We start from the raw sequence: 20713 nt of genomic DNA on the forward strand, positions 1-20713 counted from the left end.
TAACACCTTAATTCTTATGAATTTCTAAAATCGAATAATATTGGTGCTTGGACGGAATCGAACCCGGACTTACTTATTCCAAGTCCACTGGCCACGGATATTCCTGTGAGATTGAAAACAATGTATAGTATACTAGCTGTGCCCGCGACTTCGTCCGCGTGAAATACTATTTTGGGTAGCATTTTTTTTGAGCTAATTATTTTATTTAACCAACGTGCTATGCTTTGCTGTATGTAGAAGAACATAGAAAGAGGTGTGCCCGGACCGCGCCAAATGTAGGTCCTGGGTTTCTGCCTACCCCTCTGGGTTACGGGTCGAGAATTATGTTGTTGTTGTTTTTTTTACTTAAACTTATAAAAAATGCCAAAAAATATTAAACTTACAAAATATTCACATAAACATCTTCCCATACAAACTTTCATCCCCTATTCCGTTTTGTTACATTGCAACCTTGAGGGTAAAACTTTTACAAATTTCAAATGTCATATTTATTTATATCAAATCAGCAGCCTAAAAAATAAGTATAAAGCTTCTAACTGTAAAAATGACGATACTTCCATACAAATTTCCACCCACACTTTCAGCCTCTTATAACCCTTTTTTTCGCGTTAAAAAGTAGGCTTTATCCTTCCTCAGGCTCTAGACTATATATTGGTAAGGGTAATAGCAAAACATATTAAAGAAAACATTCAACAAAACCTCACATATTGCCTAACAAAATTTCATCCCCTATTGTTATTTAGCACCCTTGGGGGTAAAATTTTACAAAAATTTAATTTCATATTTATCTTTATCAAATTAGCAGCCTTGAAAATAAGTTTCAACCTTCTACCTGTAAAAATGACGATAATTCCATACAAACTTTCACCCCCACTTTCAACCCTTTACAACCCCTTTTTCGCGTTAAAATGTAGCCTATGTCCATCCTCAGGCTCTAGACTATCTGTGTACAAAATTTCATTTAAATCGGTTCAGTAGTTTTTGCGTGAAAGCGAGACAGACAGACAGACAGACAGAGTTACTTTCGCATTTATAATATTAAGTAAGGATATTAGTAAGGATAAAGCGAATACTATGGCCTGTATATTTTTACTTGTGTCTAAAATTAATTGGATTTCCAAAACAACGTCTCTAAATTGTGGCCTCTTAGCCCCATTATATGAATTAAATAACGAAGAGGTCAGAAATGATCACACTTTATCTGGTTAGTCGACTGTACATATCAACAAAAAAAAAAACAGTCAAATTGATAACCTCCTTATATTTGAAGTCGGCTAAAAATGGATTTAACACGTGCAACGTGCAACGTGCAACGTGTACGTGCACGTACAAAAATATATATGTTAATACCATTTTTTTTATTAAAAACACTAACATCTTACGTCTGCAACTCAGAGCAGTAGACAGAAATAATAAATTTCCATTTCTCGCTGACCTGACACACCACTATCGCCTCATATACATATGTTATTTATCAAAGGTTGTGATATTGACTTTGTTATTTTGCGAAAATTGTGAGATAAATTAAAGGGATGTTATAGAATAAGGATAGCTAGTGATTCACTAGAAATATTTTGGAATTTACTAGAATTAGCGTAAAGTAAAAATTATCTATGGTTAAGGGTTTGCATTGGAATACATATTCATACATACATACATACATGGTCTACATATTCGTTTCTTTTCGGTGTTCTTCTTTTAGAGGGCTATTGAACTATTTTGTACTAAATTCAGCCACAAATTGGCATTATATACATAGTTTGTATCTTGTAATCATTATCTGCCCTATATACAGTGTACATTGTAAAAGTATTTCAGTAAAGACATATCATGGCCACTGAATTCACAATAATAAATTTCTTCGATAAATTCGTTTAATTAGCAATTTTAGGAAAATAAACAAATATTAAATCTAGTGATGAACTATATAAATTTGTAATAAGAAATTAAAAATTACAAAAATAAACTTAATTTATAAAATAATAGCTGTCGCGCGCGACTCCGTCCGCGCGCAGTTAAAAAAAAATAATTAAAAATAGATGTTGGCCGATACTCAGACCTACTGAATATGCTCACAAAATTTCATGAGAATCGGTCAAGCCGTTTCGGAAGAGTACGGTGACGAAAACTGTGACACGAGAATTTTATATATTAGATAAAGTTTTTGTTTCCATTAGTATATAAATTACTAAAATAATACGTAGACTAATTTTTACGAGGTTTTATTTTTAGTTTAAACATTATATTTTATGTTTTTACAATCGCGGATACATGTTTCAAAGAAAAGATTACAACAATTCTATATTGTTAAGTTTGGGGATTAACCTTTATCATGTATTAAATAAATCATTATCACGAATCCGATGCTATTACTGTTACAGTAACATTGAGCTGATTGTTATGTATAACCCGTACGAATTAACTCTAGACCTTTATATTATTTATTAGAAGAAATGTAAAAATTTTCATAAACTTTACAGTCTTCTTGCGCCTAAACTAAACAACTTTTGAAAGAGATTAGTTGTGTTAAATCATCATAATTTTGGCTCAAGAAACCGTGGTCTCCGTTGGGCATTCAGACACTCACTATAAATTAACCTCGGTCATAGCTTAGTACGTTATATAAATTACATTATCAAAGGCCATGGGGCACGGGGCATGGTAGACATGTGCTGCGCGTCGTTTGGCGAATGATAGACAGTTCTTGACTTCTTATATAAATATTTATATTTGCAAATTTAACAGGCGTTTGTTTACATAAAGGTATAGAGATACTTTTCTTTTGTAAAATAGTATCAATCAATCAATACCGGTTGTACTTACTACCGATTGTACTTGTGTCGAAATTTGTATCAAAACACGTCAAAATCAAATAATCTACAAACTTAACACATTTTGCAACTGAACGTATAGTCTGATCAAGATTTTTATGACACAAACGTTTTAACGTTAATGTAACTTTGTCATTTTCAACTTTGATTTTTTTTATTAATTGTTTATATATTAATACAAATTAAAATATTAGGATTAATAAAACATTTATCTTTGTTACATTAACCGTTGATTTCTGAAACCAAAATATCTGTATGAAACATATCGTCATCCCTGTCATTATCTGACAAAACAATGAAAATATATTTTAAACGGAGATTTTGATCCTCTGAGATCAACCACGGTTAGCGTTGCCAGGCGTCCGGATAAAGCCGGACATAGGTAGGCTTTTTGATTGCGTGTCCGAGTTGCCCGGCTTTTGTTAGGCTTTTTACATTTCCCAAACGAGAGTGTACCTATTAATACTGAGACAAAATCCTAAATAATATAGGGTCTCCGACCTTTCTACCCAAATGTCCGGCCAAACTGGCTGGTCTGTCCGGCTAGTAGGCTTGGCAACCTGGCAACCCTACCCACGGTGATTCGCGCACTTCGCGTTATTATATTCCGATTACCTATATGTTTTTAACCTATCAGCCGATATATACTTCATTCTTTCATACTTTTTTCTTACGAAGATAGAGGAACTATCTTTGCAACCAACCACATTCAAACTCATCACTTTCTTTTTTATATGCCCATCAAATCTCCGCAAATTCGTCCATACCAGGCTAATCGAAGAATTATTTATAAGTGAAAGAATACTTGTAGAATATTTTCTGCTATGCTGGGGGAATATAGTGCAAAAATAAAATAAGTCATAATGCCGTAATAAATCTGCATAACTAAGCGATGTTGTTTTAAATTATAAAAAAAGCAATTACTCGTGTGATAACTTATGTCATGTTTGGGTTAAACCAATTATAGATAATTTTCTATCTATAAAGCAATTAGTATAAAAGCGATTACCTTAGTTTTTTTTAGTATTCGGTGGGCGACATTACACCAGTCCGGTATACCAGTTGGGGGTGGTACAGGATGATTGGTACAACAATATTGGCCATAATCCTTATGGGCCTTTTTGCCCATTTCTATAAAAAAGCATATAAGAGACATGAAAATTTTCCACCAGGTAAGCTTGTCAGAAGATATAAAATTATTCTGTTATTATGAAAATAACATTTTTTTTTATTTAACTAGAGATTTCAGTGCAAGTCGTTTAATTAAATTGTATAAAAATATTACACTTTCCAAACGATGAATTGTAAAAAAAAACAGCAAAAAGTAAAAACCTTCTAATGTTTTATGTTACTGCCATTAACATAGTGAAAATAGAGTTAAAAAAATATTTTAATTCATTACGGAATTTTTAAGAACTCTTTACGACGTAGAATTTCCAAAAATTAATAGAAACAAGTTGAAAATTTTACATTTTTTATCATTTAAATTGTGTTATTTTTAAAGCTCGCAAAATGCTTTCAATGTCTCAATTATGGTTTTAGGTCCACCGAGTCTTCCAATATATGGCGCATACTGGTTGGTACTATTAAAGGGGCTCAACAATTTACCGACTGCATTCATCAAATATGCAAAAGAGTACCAAACGAAAGTGGTAGGGTTCTACCTGTCGAATATTCCCGCGGTGGTTGTTAACGACCCGGAACTCATCAAAGAAGTTCTCCACCGGGAAGAGTTCGATGGCCGCATGGATATCATCATGGGTCGCTTGAGATCTTACTGGAAAAAATTAGGTAAGTGTTTAATTTAATTTTTTTTATGCGAAAAAATATATCAATTTTTTTTTCTTTACTAACATAATACTACTAATGTAAGTCTTTAATTTAAGGCATATTCTTCACGGACGGTTACTTCTGGCACGTGCAGCGTCGGTTCACACTGCGCTACATGAGGGACTACGGGTTCGGAAAGCGCGAAGACACGCTCGAGTCGACAGTGGCACATGAAATTAAAGAAATGATCGACATGTCAATCAACGGACCTAAATATCCTGCCGAAAAGGTTATTAAAACACGTTTTGAATGAGAATGTGCATCACTATGCCATATTGTGACGTCATAACACATATTTAATTTTTTTTTTAATTTATAACACAAAGATAAGAAAGTATGTACGCAAATAATAATCAAGGCAAATTCTTATTAGAAATGCAATGTAAATGACTACTATCATCTAGTAAATGTTAAGATCTTCGAAAAATAGTTAAATGCAAGACAAAGAATGGACTAAAATATTAAAGTATAATTTTTTTCATAATCCACTTTCAGGAACTTGTGAAGGGCGACCTGATCCATCTGCCACATTACTTCGCGGTGCCATTCATTAACGGAGTCATTCACATCGTGACTCGTACGACAGTCCCTAGGTCTGAGTACCACAAGTTATGGGACGTGGCCCGGGGCGCCCTACTCTTCCAACGAAGCTCAAACGACCTGGGAGCTGCCCTTTCCCTTACGCCCTGCTTGAAGGACATCATGCCTAAATACAGCGGCTACCAAGACTTGAGAGACGGCAACCAGGTCCTTCTGGATTTCTTTACGGTACAAATAAATGTTTTTTTTTTTTATTGGAGAAATAAAATTGTCTTTTGTCTAAAGTTAATTAATTTATGAAAAAAAAAACATAAATCATGTAAGAGTCACGTGGAATTGCATATTTTTTATGTATTTATTTAAATATTTGTTCTATTTTAGAAACTAGTAAGGGAAGCGATGGATACATTCAATGAAGATTACGACCGCCATTTCCTCGATATGTATATCAGAAAAATGAACGAAGAAAAGAAATTAAACAAAACAACGTACTCCGGTGAATATTATTTTCTTACTTTTATGAGACAATTACTCTAGATTACAGTGACAAACCTCTTATATTACTTACCTACAAAAATTTAAATAAATCGCATTAAGTATTCAAAGCTCCTCCTACCACACTAAAAGTCGTTGAAATAAAACTACACTAAGTGACTGATTGACTGCCAACAAGTAAATATTATTGCACACATGACATCACATAACAATAAAATTTCGTTCTACCACAGAGGACCAGTTGGTATTGCTGTGCACAGACTACATGTTCCCCGCGGCATCAGCCGTACAAGCGCTACTGACTATGTTAGTGGATCGTCTGCTGTTACATCCAGAGGTGCAGGACAAGGTGCACGAGGAGATCGACAGAGTTGTCGGCCGAGACCGCATGCCTACACTCGACGATCGCAAAAAGTAAAAGCCAATTCGTTTCAAATTTTTAATGCAAATGTTACGTCAAGTCACAACTTTAACTATAGAAGTAAGAAACTTTTGTAAGTTAAAGCAATATTTACTAACTTGTTGACTTGCTTGTTGTAGCATGCCGTACACAGAGGCTTGCATCAGAGAGGCACTACGCATGGACACGATAGTACCGCTCGGCGTCTCCCACCGGGCTACCTCCGACACCAAGCTAGGCGGATACGATATACCACAAGTAAATATATATGTACCAAAATATTTTCACATTTGACCTAGATCTGAGATTAGAAAAAGCATAGAATTGGGGCACGCAAAAGCAAAGGAGCCCATGTTGTTGAAGTGGTTATGGAAGGCTGTTTTTAGTAGAGTGAAAGGTTCGCTTTTAGCATCATGTTTTTTATTAACTAAAGAATCTCTTTTATCAATTTTTTATTTGATAATAAAAGAAAGTCACTTATAGAGCGGACTTTTATTTAAAAATACTTAAGTCGTAATTGCCAGAATAGACCCTATATAAGTAACGAGTGGATAACGATTTCGATTTGTTTTGTCACGTCTATTTGTTTCTAACTATTACCTTTACGGTCAGGACACGATGGTGAATCTCAACTTCGTGACGCTGCACATGAGCAAGGAGATCTGGGGCGACCCGGAGAACTTCAGACCTGAGCGGTTCATTGAAAACGGACAGCTGCAGCTCAGCAAGGACAAGACGTTACCTTTCGGAGCAGGTAATAGAAACTAAAGGGTATACGAAAGATATTGTTGTTTCTCTCGTTTGTTGTAGGATCCCATATTTTTGAACTAAGATCTGACAAGTAGTTTTTAAGTTATCTACTCTGACCGTATTCAGGTAGCATATTTCATCTTAATACAGTGAGCTCGTATACAAATGAGTTGACGATATAAATGTATTGTTGCAGGTCGTAGAATCTGCGCGGGTGAGACGTTCGCTCGTCAGACCATGTTCCAGGTGTTCTCGTGTTTCATGCAGGCGTTCAGGGTGTCCACAGCTGACGGCAAACCTAAGACCAAGCCGGCGGTGAGGCTGCAAGGCATCATCACGTCTATCCCTGACGACTGGGTCAAAGTTACACCAAGGGTTTAAAACAACCGTATTGATAAAATCATCAATTTTTTTTACAGCTTTTAAAATTTTCTTGTAAATTTAAAGTAAATAAATTCGTTATAAAAGTTAAGGGGGCGTTCATAAAATACGTGAGATGTTTAAGGGAGGGAGGGGGTCGAGTCAAATCTCACCTATCACGTAATTTTTTTTCTGAATTAAACAAAAAAAATTATACTATTTTGGTCCATTTAATCTAGATTGTACATATTGAATTGTACTTGATTGTACTGAAATTTAAAAAAAAACACCTCACGTAATTTAAAAAAAAAATCAAATCAAAAAAAAATTTTAGTACTACTAAAATATATAATTTTTGTTCACTAAAAGTTATTTTTAGTATATTTGGAGCTTTTGGTTGTTTTATTTTCTTTTATTTTAGGAGAATTTTTGAGCATACCATATGTTATATTCTTTACGGGGTTCTACCGGGTAATATAAATTGGGTTCATTTAATATTAAGTTCATTATTGTTATTTACAAAAATATTGGGAAATATTTGGTGTGTATATTTCAAATTTCAACTCAGCAATATCGACTGATTAATTAAAACTAAATTATATAGATTAAGATGTATTATTATTCTAATAAATTTTAAAGTGTTCTTCTGTGATATTATTTCTTACCTTCCGTTGGCTTCCCTTGTTTTTAGCATTTGTACAAAACTATATTGTTATCTGTTTTTCCAAATGATATTTGAGAAAAAAAACATGAGAGGAGTGCTACGATTTTGTGAGACTTTTTTGAATTGACAGGGGGGCGCTAATGAGTCTCATAATTAAGAGATGTAACTTATTTTAACTTACTCCCATCGGGTCATATAACTTTATCAGCAAATAAGTACGAGAAGCCTCTATCGTATCGTGACATTAATCAATGAATGGGTTCAGAGAGCTTAGTACGAAATTTGTGATAATCACCATCATATCGTTATCGACAAAATCTGTGAAGCGCCTTTATCGGGCGTAAAGTAAACCAAAAAATAGTAAGTAAAATTGACATTATTGACGATAACGACATTGTATTCGTGCTAGGTCCACTATTTTTAACAAGGAATGAAAAGATACAAAAAAACTTAGTTGTAAAAACATATATTTATAGTATATTCATATTATTTCTTGAGTTTCTTCTTCTTCTTCAATGCATCACTATCTTTCCGTTTTATGGGAGTTTTGATTGGTTTATTAACTTCACTTTTGTCAACATCTATAATTTCTACGTCCATTTGTCCAGTTTGGTTCTCTGGTACGTAACTAAAGTCGGGTATACACGGCTTTACGAGCTGAAACACCAGCTTTCTATGCTGTAAGTTTGAGCTGTCCAATGTAAGCCGTACTGTTAACTCATCAAATGTTTTTAACACTATCTCACCACAAACTTGTATGTGTTCCTGGAATGATTAAAATGGACTAAGAAATACAGTAATGTGTAAATTTAAATCTTTCCTATCGAAGAGATACGATGCATTTCTAATAGTAATGTAAGATTCAGAGAGAGACTTAGATATACCAAAAATCATCGTGAAATTACAGATTTCCACAAAAAAAATTGTTTCCCTAACTATAGATTAATTTAGCTACTTTATTTTTACAATTTGAGAGCTTATTCACAGTTAACTTTGGTTAAATCTCCAAAATGTGTGTACTTACCTCTTCGTTGTACATGAATTTGTCAGATGGCAAGTACAGTGGTCCCTCCAGACCGTACTTTGGTATTAGAACTTGTAAAGCGTTCCTTTTAACCGCCAACACTACGGCTGATTCTATTTCAACACGATTCTTGAATAATATCTGAAAGAATACAGAATACACAAATAACAGAATAACAGGCAAGAACACTGATTTTTTCTAATATGCTCGAATTTTATTCCCAAGTTCAGAACAATATTTAAACGACAAATATAAAGACACAGAGGGGCTTGTGCTAGTTATGGGGAAGCTGCATGTCGAATAAATGTGCCTATGAAATTCAAAATGAAAGAAACAAAACAGCGGGACAAGAACCCAAACTTATAAATTCCAAGTGGACCATAACTGTGCTAACGACCCTTAATGACGTAAGATTCGTAATATCAACCAGCAGTCCGGAAGTGTACGTACATGTGTGTTGAGTGCGACGGAGGCTCTGCCGGCGTATTGTGCCTGGCGATGGCGATAGTTAAGGTTTTCGCAAAGTGCATCAGCAGCACGAGTGTCCAGTAACGAGGCGTGTGTTACATCCGCACCGATACATGCCGCTAGCAGACGGTGCACCATCACATCTGCGTATCTATGTACAGAACACATAGAACACGGAACACATTTAATAAGGAAAATAACCCAACTCCCTGTGTCATTTAAATTCCGGACGGTGAAAATTGACGTAACTTTTTTATTTATTTACCGATTAAGATAAAATAAACGCTAAATTTTAAATGATATTTATTACAATTCATTAGTGAAAACCGTATCAAAATCAGTTGAACCGTTTCAGAGATTAGCGCGCACAAAGTCACAGACAACACGTCAAACAGACAAAACCGCAACAAATATTACTATAACTTATATGAATAAAATTATAATGTTTGTATGTAATATAGTAAAATGTAATAATTTCATACACATAATGCATTTGCAATTCTGACAAAGAAAAACAATTTTTTTAAAGTTTTTGCCTTTGTGTTTGTATGTCTGTCTACAAAGCCACATTTCTTCCAGATAATCTCGGTGGACCAATTTTGACGGGATTTGTTATGAAGGTTACTTAGTTAATTCTGCGCTGACAAAATCGCAGACGACCACTACCTTCATATAAAATGGATATTCCTACCTACCCCTTTGGGTCACAATCATGAATAAATACAAATATACTTTATTGTACACTATCATGGAGTTACAATACAAAAAGTAAATCAGGATTTTCAAAAAAGACGGTCTTATCGCTAAGCAGTAATCTCTGCCAAACAACCTTTTGGTAGAAATTAAACTAAGTAAACCAAATCGGTATCCACACGAAGAGTCACAAAGAATAAAAAAAAAATACAATATTTCAGCAATTCAAAGTAATCTAATATATAAAATTCTCATGAAATTTTGTGAGCATATTGAGTAGGTCTGAGAATCGGCCAACATCTATTTTTCATAACGCTATTAAGTTTTTTTTAACTGCGCGCGGACGGAGTCGCGGGCGACTGCTAGTGTTGTATATAAAAAGCTTACCTTCGTATAGGAGAAGTAAAATGCGTGTATATAGGACATGCGAGACCGTAGTGATAGAACTCGTCGTGTGGTCTGGTGCCGCTGACGAAGTACACCGCCTGCTGCATGCAGCGCGTCGCCATGATGCGGAGCAGAGTGTTGAAGAATGGCCGCGAGGGGATCACCGCGCTGTCCAATGACTTAGAGAAAGATTTATTCGTTGATACATCTAACTCGAAACCCTGAGGAAAACAAAATTACATTTTAAACATATTTAAAAAATGTAATTAAAACTATATTAAATGTTGCTAGTTTTTAACCGATTCGATTTTGTATGTTTTATTGTGTTACTTCTGAATTCCGCTCCTGGTTGTCCAATTTTCATCATTCTTTTTTATTTGAAAGGTAGTGCTTTTCATTTGGTCTATTTCTTTGCAAAATTAAAAACTATCTAGTAGTTTTTGAGTTATTTGCATTAAAGCGCACCACAAAATCGGTAAAAAATAGGACAATTTGTACAGTTTGTAGCAGATTAGTTGTAGGGGCTTAGTTTCCGCAACTCCTAGAGCACATTTAATTTAAGAGTCCCGATGCGTTGATTTGGAGATCCCGGGACCAGTACCAGTACCAGTTGTACTTGAGGATGGTCACCTAGAGGATTTTAGCGAGTCAAGTTTCACTTAACCCTGTCTTTCCCATTGAAAACAAGGTCTCTTTTGAAGATTTCCCTACCGAAAAAAGGGCACATTTATGATAGGTAAGTTAAGGTAAAGCCGCGTTCACATTTGTCTGACGTGTTGTGTCGTGACGCTTTCTGTCGTGATGGCTACTGTTCACATCTATGTGACGCGTTATGACGCATTTTTAATCAGTTCCGTTATAGCTCTCGGAGAGTTTACACTCGATCAGCTCGTCGTCCATACCTTCTGACGCGTCACAACACGACACGTGCGCGTGCACACTAGTCCGACCCGCTGTGTCGTGTCGCTGCGCCGTCCCCCGCACCTCACCCAACTGACGCGGACCGGGATCGCTACTGACGCGACACGACACAAGCCATCACGACACACTGCGTCAGAGAAGTGTGCACGCAACCATATTAATTGTATGAGACCGATACCTTTCTGACGCATCACGACACAACACGTCAGGCAAATGTGAACGCGGCTTAAGATACCTGTTGCTTGGCAGCCTTGAGGAATGTCTCAAAGTGTGCAGGAGGAGGTGCAGGATGTCGTCTCAGCAGCGCACATTGCGGGAACTCTCGCGCAAGTCTCTCCGCCACACTCACGTTGGCCAACAACATGAACTCCTCCACCATTGAATTGGTATCCAATATCTTCTTAGCCTGCACTTCCACTGGGTCGTGCGTCTCAGAGTCCACCTTTATATATCATATTCATCACTTTGTAATCACTTATTGTCGCATTAAGTATACTAATAAGTTTTTTATGTGTGAAAGTTTTGTATTAATGTAATTTTCTTTTTGGTCGCATGGTCGATGTCATTCGATTACCATTCCTTTTCTAAGTGTCATAGGTCATAAGGTAAAATTAGTTGATATTTTTAATTAACAAATAGTGTTTAGATCTTGAACTTGGCCCTTGTGTGTTAGTAGCATTGAAAGTGTTAACGATATACTATTGTCATTTTATTAGTTTACATTATACCAGTTCAGAAATTGAATCCAGTGCTGGATTACAACTTTGAAAGTCTAGATCGAATCTAGAATACACCAATATGGATTTTCATATCCCCATTTGTAATCCAGCACTGGATTCGATCGATGGACTGGAATAAAACTTTGTATAAAACAAGTAGCTGAAGATACCTGGAAGCGTATCTCCGGCGAGGCGAGCAGTAGAGCTCCGTTGTCGAGCCTCTTCTGCTTCAGTTTCTTAGCGAGTGAGTTGAGAGTGCGCAGTGAGAGTGCGATCTCGTCCTCACGTGGTACATCGTCTATGATCAGCTGAGCCTCCTCGTATGTCATTGCTGAACGAGACTGAACAAGCATACGACATACAGAAGGTATTAACACATTCACTGCTAATACAAATTTTACATAAAAATGTGTATTATTACTGTAAGTTAAGTTTTGTTGGTTAACATTACTATTATATTTTTTATAAAATTTATGTAAAAAAAAAGTTACCTTAATAACACTTTTATGGAATTTAGTTGAGAGAACGTTAGCATTCTCATCAATTTGCCAGACGCAAGAAAATGCCAAGCGCTCCTCACCACCGCGTAGTGAGCATAAATTTGAACTCAGAAGATCTGAAAAATACACAAAATAAAACTTAATTAAATAAGAAATAGAGGTGAAAGTATGATTAATACATTGTCTAAATTCAAGTAATACTAAAAAAATACTGTGGGTAATTCTTGTCTTCTATATGTCTTCTCAAATATGTTGGCAGCTCAAGGTCTCTTAAGGACCCGTACACCTAAAATTGTGTTCTGCGTAGCTAGCATAGTTGGTTCAACAATTTGGAACAATACTATCACTCATCAGCTAGTTAATATGTCCTGGCGAAGAGCTCAGAGCTTATCCAATTCAAGACTACGCCATAGTTAACCACGCTAGCTCAGTATGAGTTAACTCCACACATATCTTCGAATATCTCCGCCAACATGTGCAGATTACACCACAATGGTATATTTTTGATGCAGGTTTATATCACAATGGTAAATCCAACAATATTTGATGAGTGCACGAATGGGACATCCCAACTGATGAAATACCACGACCACAAAGAAAAGAGGCAGAAATTCCGCATTTCATCCAATGAGTGTGTGTGCCAAGACTAATTTTAGTTCACATTTTCTTTCCATACTTTCCTTATAAAGAAAAGAATTTGGCGGAGAAGGACACATAGAAAGAGATTTTATTTTCAATGCATCCCCCCTCTGTCGATGTCGAAAGGTTGGCACCGCAATGAATTCAGGTGGCCTTGCTCTTTAGCCACCTTATGATATTAAAAAAAATGTTTTCCATCCACATCGGAGCAATACTTGGTGTAAATTAACACTGACTAGTTACCAGGAGCGTCGGTGGCTCAGGGGTTAAGCACTTGACTTGCGATCTGCAGGTCCTGGGTACGAATCCCGCCATGTATCAATGTGTTTTTCGATTTACATATGTACATTTACAACTACGAAATACTGCAACAACATGTGCAACCTGCACATATGTGAGAAAAAATTCAATGATATGTGTGAAGTCAACCCGCACTGGGCTATGGTTGACTATGGCCCCTTACTTGGGGTAGGATCCGAGCCCCTCGTGGGGTTGATGATGACGACTTACCAGGAACCATATCAATCCTTTTATCTACTAAATACACGGTAGTAGATCGTGATGCAGCCTCCTTGTCGAGGGCGGTGTTGGGGCGCACGAAGTGTGTGATGTCAGCGATGTGCACCCCCACCTCGTACATATGCAGACGGGTGTCGGTGAGATGAGGCAGCGCACGCGCATGTAGCGCGTCATCAATGTCCGTGCAGCCCGGCGGGTCCACGGAGCAGATGCACACTGAACGCAGATCCACGCGCTTTTTTATCTCCTATAATGTGTTTTTATTTATTTTTTACTCTTGTACTATAACTTTGAGCGTTACCAGACCATAAAATAAAAAAAATCATAGACTTTTCTATTGTCATACACCCCGCAGTTCTCCACCGAACCAAATGGTTATTCGAAATTAAATATTCACAATTATTAATTAAAATCTAGATAAATTATTTACTAAACGAATCTTAATTTAGTCAAATCTATATATTTTTAAAACATTTTAATTCTGTTATTTTTAAGTAATAAATATTTGAATTAAATACAAAACCAAATAAAGAATATTAAAAAAAAGCAATGATCTCACTTCTTCTGGTATGGTCCAGTCTTCAGATGGTAAGCAGGCCAGCACTGACTCGCTGAACCGAGCATGAGGTATGTCATGTTCCAGTAAAATTACTTCATTTTCTGCATTTTTGTCACCTAAATTATTGATTAGGGGCACAGTTAATATTTTGAAAATTAAGTCAATAAAAAAATCTTGATTACTGTAGCCTTTTTAGCAAAGTAAGATATTTTGAATCTGTTTTTTTTTTAATATACTTACCAATGGGTCCCAAAGAACGAACAAAATGTCCCAAAGGATACCGGCTATTTCTAGGCCAAGAGTCAAGGGCTACAAGAATCCTTTGCGAGGCCAGAACATCACTTTGCCGAGTCTCTATACGTACATGAGGAATCTTTCTCTCAGCTGGAGTAAATAAATGACGCGTTGCTCCTAAAATAAGTAAATGTGGTTAAAAGTAAATAAATATTAAGAATGTGTTCACAACGGTTGTTAAATTATTAAACCACGTGAACCTGGATAAGCGAAAGTCATTTTTCAGTCCTGACAGACAACCACTATGAGCAGGTAACTTAGGTTAGATAGAAACTATTAGCGAAAAAATATCGGGGTCCCTTGGACTCTCACTTATCCATGTTCAACTATATTTTATGATATAATCTAGAAATTGTAATTTATGTGAAATGAATATCTGAAAACCATACCTGGAAATTTACTAGGTTTTAATATCCCACAATATTGCCTCCATTTCCTTCTTATTATACCAACTACTTTCCCTGTTGGTGTTATTTCATCATCACTTTTATCCTTAGGTTTTACAGTTGGTAATAATTCTGATTCTTCTTCTAGCAAGTCTCCTTGATCATCCGCTTTGTCTTCTAGAACTATATCACTAGGTTTTCGCCATTCTTCTTTCGGTAAAACTTCTATAGCGACAATATCACCATCAACTGCTCGGTTTATACCAATATGACCTTGTAAAAGAATCTGCAAATATAATCTTACTAATATTATAAACGCGAAAGTTTAGATAGATGGATGTATGGATGGATGTTTGTTTGAAGGTATCTCCGGAACAGCTGAACAAATCTTGATGAAATTTGGCACAGATGAAGAACATATTCTGGAAGAACACATGGGCTACTTATCAAGTTTTTTTTTTTAATTCCACGCGGACCGAGTTGCGCGAGACAGCTAGTATTCTATAAACTGAAATAGTGACAAAATAACTGATTGCAAATTATAAAAAAAAATCAATTAATTCGACTGACTACATCTTATGACACTCTCGGAAAAAATACTAAACAAATGACACCTCATTTATCAAAATTGGGTCAGCTATTTAGGTTAAAGGTGGCCGTCGATGTATCAATATACAGTAAATAAATCAACATATTATATCAGAATGTACTTATATACCCATAGAAAAGTGTAGTCTTCTCAGTGAAATACATAAACTAATACTTTACAAAATACTCACTGGTTTTTCAAAGCAACTAATGACTGCTGATCCTTCTAAATAATTATCTCGTGATGCATAAAATGTTCCCTGATACAACTTTCCATTTCTAATACCAGCATGAACCTGGCTCGGCGTCAAATGTGCAGGGTACAATGCATCTTTTGAACAGCTTTCAGGTATAACATTTTTTGATAACTTGTCAATAAGTCCAACAAATCCGTTAACATTTTCAATGTAATCTTTAACTGAAATTTATAATATAAATTGAATAATACATTTTTAGATACAGAATGAGGAAAATATTGAAATTTAAGAAACCACATATTATTGTCACACTTGATTAAATAATTTAAATGCTTAATAACAATTTGGACATATTCAAAATGTACCTGAACAACACACAATTCCTTTCTCTTGAGCAATCTTTCTATTACTTTCATCATCTGTGAGTAGTATTATCTGAGGAAATTGTCCATTCAAATTATTGATACTCAAATGTGATGCATACCATGATGCTGCTTTACGTATAGCACGATCATTTCTATCATTCTGTTTCTCACCAGGATTTCGTTCAACATATGTATCTCTGTACAATTAAAAAATAGTAGTTAAAAGATGATTATGTTTTTAAAAAAAATCACATTCATTAAAAAAAATTAAGTAAGGTTGGAATTAATACATAACTCTAGTTCAAATAGACAAAAAAATTCAGGGTAAAATGATTAGTAAAGTTCTTACTTATGATGCTCATTAACAAAGGAATAGAATCTTCTCTTTTTATTGCCAATAATTTCCAGCAATCTTTGAAATATAGCTGTATTTTGATGTTTAACTTCTTCTAACACTGTTTGCAAGATGATAACATTCTTTAGGGCCTCCTCTTCTAGGATGTCTATTTGATGTAACACCACATTGGTATCCAGTACTAAATAATGGTTGTAATCAAAGAGAGCGCAAATAGACTGAGGCTTAGCTTCCAGGACATACTCATTATCTTTATGTGGGCAATTGTTGCAAGCGGATGAGCCACACAGTAAATCGTCTCTTAAGTAATGCTCCCTAACAACCTTAAACAAAAGTCTTAAAAGTTATTTTGTATTGAATATTACGTTTCATACAAGATTTCATATGTCAAGGATATTTTCATATGGGAAAGTTTATTGATGAAGGCAACTGATAGACTAGACTGGTCTGTGGACAACTTTATACAAATTAATTAAAGAAAATCAAAAATTATTACAATTTTATATAAATTAATTAAAGTTAACATAACCTTACTTTTAAAATGTTACCGCGTTTCGTTTTTGTTAGAAAAGTTTTTGTTGTCCACATCATGATGTTAATACTCCGGACTTGCTGCGTTGAAATCTATTCGTAAAGTTTAAGTTTATCAACAAATATTCATTGTATTTTGTCTTTAAGTTTAGGCTTCTAATATACTTTGTTTTGACTTTTGAACTCAGATGAAGAATTTTGAACTTTTGACACGCTGAGATTGTTTTAATCTATGACACTTACACTGTGATACTGTCTATGGTGTGTGTGATACTGTGATGAAATTGCATTGCATTTTTCGGTTTTAAATTACAAAAATATGCACATTTTGTCTGTTATTTCTTAAATCTCAGCGCTATCGCGCTGTTTAAAAATTGTTTAAAACTTTTGATTTATGAAAATCGTTTTTTTCCAAATCGATTATTTTTTTCACGTCCTTTGTTTTACCAATGGACAATGGACAACGTCCAACGTCAGTGAGTTTTTTAATTTTTAACAGTCAAATCGTATACGTTCCCGCGAAATAACGCTTAAAACGTGGTTAAAATCAATAAATTGTGTGAAAATGCAAACAGTGTGCTACCGATCTGTTTTGATAATTCTATGAGATTGTAATTGTATATTTACTGACTAATGTTTATACAAAAAAATAAATGGAACTATAAGTGTTGTGTCTCGAACATTTAAAAAAGTTATTGTTTATAAACACCTATGCCTAATCAGCAGTGTAGTTGGTCTCTCCAGCAAATATGGGAAGATATTTCATCGATATTTGTTAACTTTACGGAACGGATATTTTATGTGCTCGGTGTTAAAATAGCAAGACATCCATGGCGGACGATATCCATAGCATGGATGTTTGTAATCATAAGTTGTTTTGGTTTATTAAGGTTTCACATAGAAAAGAATCCTTTCAGGCTATGGGTTCCACCAGACTCGGATTTCTTTATAGATACAAACTGGTTCATAGATAAATTTGGAACCTCCTTCAGATTTCAAAAAATTCTTATAAAATCAGACAACGTTTTGGAGCCAGAAGTGTTTCAGACAATGAATAATATTACCAATGAAATAGACTCCCTGACTATAACATACAAATCAAGAAACTATACAATTAAGGATTTTTGTTATGAAGTTCCTGTGGTTAATTTTTTAAACTCAAATGATAATCTTGGATCTGAAGGGCGTATAAATGCAAATCAGTCAGTGTACAAAAAGAAAAAAAGTAATAATGAATTTAGTGATGCAACCCTATGGTTTGATGATGAACTTTACTGTGGAGTTTTAGATAAGTTTACAATGACCTGTCTTCAATATAACATTCTTGATTTATGGAGTAATAGCCCAGAAATGATAAAAAATATAACAAAAGATGAAATAATAAGATTGGTAAACCAAGTTAAAGTTAATCCTATATCTGGTCATGCACTGGACTATTCAAAGTTACTTGGTGGAATCAAGTATAACGATACAGGTCATATAGTTTCTGCAGAATCTGTGCTGTTCACATGGTACACACATGTCAATATGTCTGATGAAGATATGAATGAAGCTGGCAACTTGGTTGGCACCGAAGAATGGCAGTCTATACAATTAAGTATGTGGGAAAAAGAATTTTTATTAAAAATGGCAAATCTATCTTCCAATGTAAATGGTCTAAAAGTTTATTATGAGGCTGGACGTAGCTTTGCTGATGTTAGTGGAGAAACAATGTTTCATGATATGGATAAATTGTTTATTGGTATATTATTAATGTTTATTTATGCGGTAACAGCTTTATCAAGATGTAATTGGCTCGAAGTGAGATTAACGTTGGGTAGTGTGGGACTGCTGTGTGTTGGAATGGCCTATGTGTCAGCAGTCAGTTGGTGCTCCATCATTGGTATACCATTTGGGCCGGTGCACTCATCATTGCCATTTCTACTAATGGGTTTAGGTATAGATGATATGTTTGTAATGAACGCTTGTTGGAAAATGGTTACAAGTTCAAAGTCTTCCAAAAGTGTACCCACTAAAGTAGGGTTAATGTTAAAACATGCCGGGGTATCTATTGTAATAACATCGTTCACTGACATTGTTGCCTTACTCATTGGTGCTATCACCATCTTACCCTCTTTAAAATCGTTCTGTATTTATGGTGCTGCAGGTGTATTCTTTGTCTTCTGTTATTCTGTGACATTTTATGTAGCAGCTTTCACATTAGACTTAAAAAGGATTGAACAAAATAGAAATGGTTTCCTATTTTGTTACACTCATAAAAAACCAATTGCCTTAGCAGAGAATAAAACAAAATGTCATGAACTATTCTCTGGATTCTATAAATATATTGTTCTTACAAAACCAGGTAAAACAATTGTTATATTGTTCACTTTAATTATGACATGTTTTAGTATACAATCAACATTAAAGTTGGAACAAAGGTTCGATCCTAAATGGTTTATACCTGAAAGCTCTTATTATAGAGAGTTTATTTCAGTTTATGAATATTATTATCCAGAGCATGGACAAGATGCAATGGTGTTTTTAGGAAAAATAAATTACAAATATGAATTTTCCAATATTTTGAACATGATGGAAGAATTAGGTAATAGTTCATATGTGATGGATGTAGACCCCTGGACAGAAGGATTTTATAGGTATGTCTTGATAAATTATGCACGCGATCTAAGAAATAATAATATCACTGATGCTGAATTTAATAAATACTTGTCTAGATTTTTATTTAGTCCTGTCGGTGGCAGGTTTCGGGCTAGTATAAAAATGAAGGAACCATTAGTTTGTGGTCAACCGGCCAGAGAAATTCAGGGATCAGTTATGTCATTTAAACTTAAAAACTTTCAAGGACCAGAGGAATATATACCAGCAATGAATTATGTAAAGAATGTTGTTAAATCGGCAAATATAACCACTGGTGATGGCTATCGAAGTGTTTGGGCCAAAGTATTTGCCAACTGGGTAACGGATGAGATTATAGGACTTGAAATGGAGAGAAATATTGAATTAGCTTTACTGTGTGTCATGGCCTGTACCATTGTACTAATAACTAATCTTCAAATGTGTTTATGGATATTTATTTGTGTATTAATAACTATCATTAACGTTTTGGGTTGGATGCAACGGTGGGGTATGACGGTAGATATTGTCTGTTGTATTGGACTAGAATTAGCAATAGGATTATGTGTAGATTATGCTGCTCATGTAGGTCACACTTTCTTAACGATGACAAATGGATCGCGTAATGAGCGGGCTTTTGCGACAGTAACCTCTATAGGTACTGCAGTTTTGTTAGGTGGCGGTTCCACATTACTATCTCTGTCATTATTAGGCGCATCGAAAGCATACACTTTCCAGTCATTTTTCAAGATTTTCCTTCTCGTTATACTATTTGGTTTGTTCCATGGGCTAGTGTTTTTACCTGTAATATTGTCACTAGTTGGGCCTGAAGCATATAGAAGTAAAGAACACAGGGATGCCTCACCTGAGGCTGTTGAACTAGATAGAGAAAATAATGAAAAAGAGAACTATAGCACAGGTACATGACAGTAATGGATAAAATTAGTTAAATATTGTAAAAGAATCGACATTAATACAATCTCAAGCATAGTAACTTATCTCTATTATACAGTAACAGCAGTCATACTCATTATCGTAAGTTAAGTGTAGATAAATAATAATTAAGATTTATAAATGGGCATAAG

The 20713-nt window shown here is 35.0% G+C and overlaps 3 protein-coding genes across 3 annotated transcripts; 2 read left to right on the forward strand and 1 right to left on the reverse strand.

The window, feature by feature from the left end:
- The first annotated feature begins 3837 nt into the window (after positions 1-3837).
- On the forward strand, positions 3838-7244 carry LOC106720643 (probable cytochrome P450 304a1). The gene is made up of 9 exons (XM_014515365.2): positions 3838-4003; positions 4374-4622; positions 4718-4890; positions 5157-5429; positions 5583-5697; positions 5930-6110; positions 6237-6354; positions 6709-6850; positions 7043-7244. The coding sequence occupies exons 1-9, from the start codon at positions 3910-3912 to the stop codon at positions 7225-7227; spliced, it is 1530 nt and encodes a 509-aa protein (XP_014370851.2). The 5' UTR covers positions 3838-3909; the 3' UTR covers positions 7228-7244.
- A 1089-nt stretch (positions 7245-8333) lies between these two features.
- On the reverse strand, positions 8334-17194 carry LOC106720580 (exosome complex exonuclease RRP44). The gene is made up of 15 exons (XM_045678829.1): positions 17019-17194; positions 16479-16807; positions 16130-16326; positions 15759-15985; positions 14983-15265; positions 14540-14710; positions 14300-14415; positions 13732-13987; positions 12574-12698; positions 12253-12423; positions 11599-11805; positions 10443-10663; positions 9345-9513; positions 8895-9035; positions 8334-8635 (listed from the first exon to the last, which is right to left on the reverse strand). The coding sequence occupies exons 1-15, from the start codon at positions 17073-17075 to the stop codon at positions 8357-8359; spliced, it is 2949 nt and encodes a 982-aa protein (XP_045534785.1). The 5' UTR covers positions 17076-17194; the 3' UTR covers positions 8334-8356.
- A 259-nt stretch (positions 17195-17453) lies between these two features.
- LOC123721174 (protein patched homolog 2-like) lies at positions 17454-20703 on the forward strand. The gene has a single exon (XM_045678868.1). The coding sequence runs from the start codon at positions 17727-17729 to the stop codon at positions 20553-20555; it is 2829 nt and encodes a 942-aa protein (XP_045534824.1). The 5' UTR covers positions 17454-17726; the 3' UTR covers positions 20556-20703.
- The last annotated feature ends 10 nt before the right edge of the window (positions 20704-20713 follow it).

Source organism: Papilio machaon, chromosome 8 (assembly GCF_912999745.1).
Source record: "Papilio machaon chromosome 8, ilPapMach1.1, whole genome shotgun sequence".
Lineage (NCBI taxonomy): Eukaryota > Metazoa > Arthropoda > Insecta > Lepidoptera > Papilionidae > Papilio > Papilio machaon.

Coding starts and splice junctions, on each gene's coding strand:
- LOC123721174 (XM_045678868.1), top strand. CDS start 17,727: ATGCCTAATCAGCAGTGTAGTTGGTCTCTCCAGCAAATATGGGAAGAT.
- LOC106720580 (XM_045678829.1), bottom strand. CDS start 17,075: ATGATGTGGACAACAAAAACTTTTCTAACAAAAACGAAACGCGGTAAC. Junction 14,416..14,539: donor TCGTTCTTTGGGACCCATTG/GTAAGTATATTA, acceptor TCAATAATTTAG/GTGACAAAAATGCAGAAAAT. Junction 8,636..8,894: donor AATTCATGTACAACGAAGAG/GTAAGTACACAC, acceptor TAATCATTCCAG/GAACACATACAAGTTTGTGG.
- LOC106720643 (XM_014515365.2), top strand. CDS start 3,910: ATGATTGGTACAACAATATTGGCCATAATCCTTATGGGCCTTTTTGCC. Junction 4,004..4,373: donor ACATGAAAATTTTCCACCAG/GTAAGCTTGTCA, acceptor TTATGGTTTTAG/GTCCACCGAGTCTTCCAATA. Junction 5,430..5,582: donor TCCTTCTGGATTTCTTTACG/GTACAAATAAAT, acceptor GTTCTATTTTAG/AAACTAGTAAGGGAAGCGAT.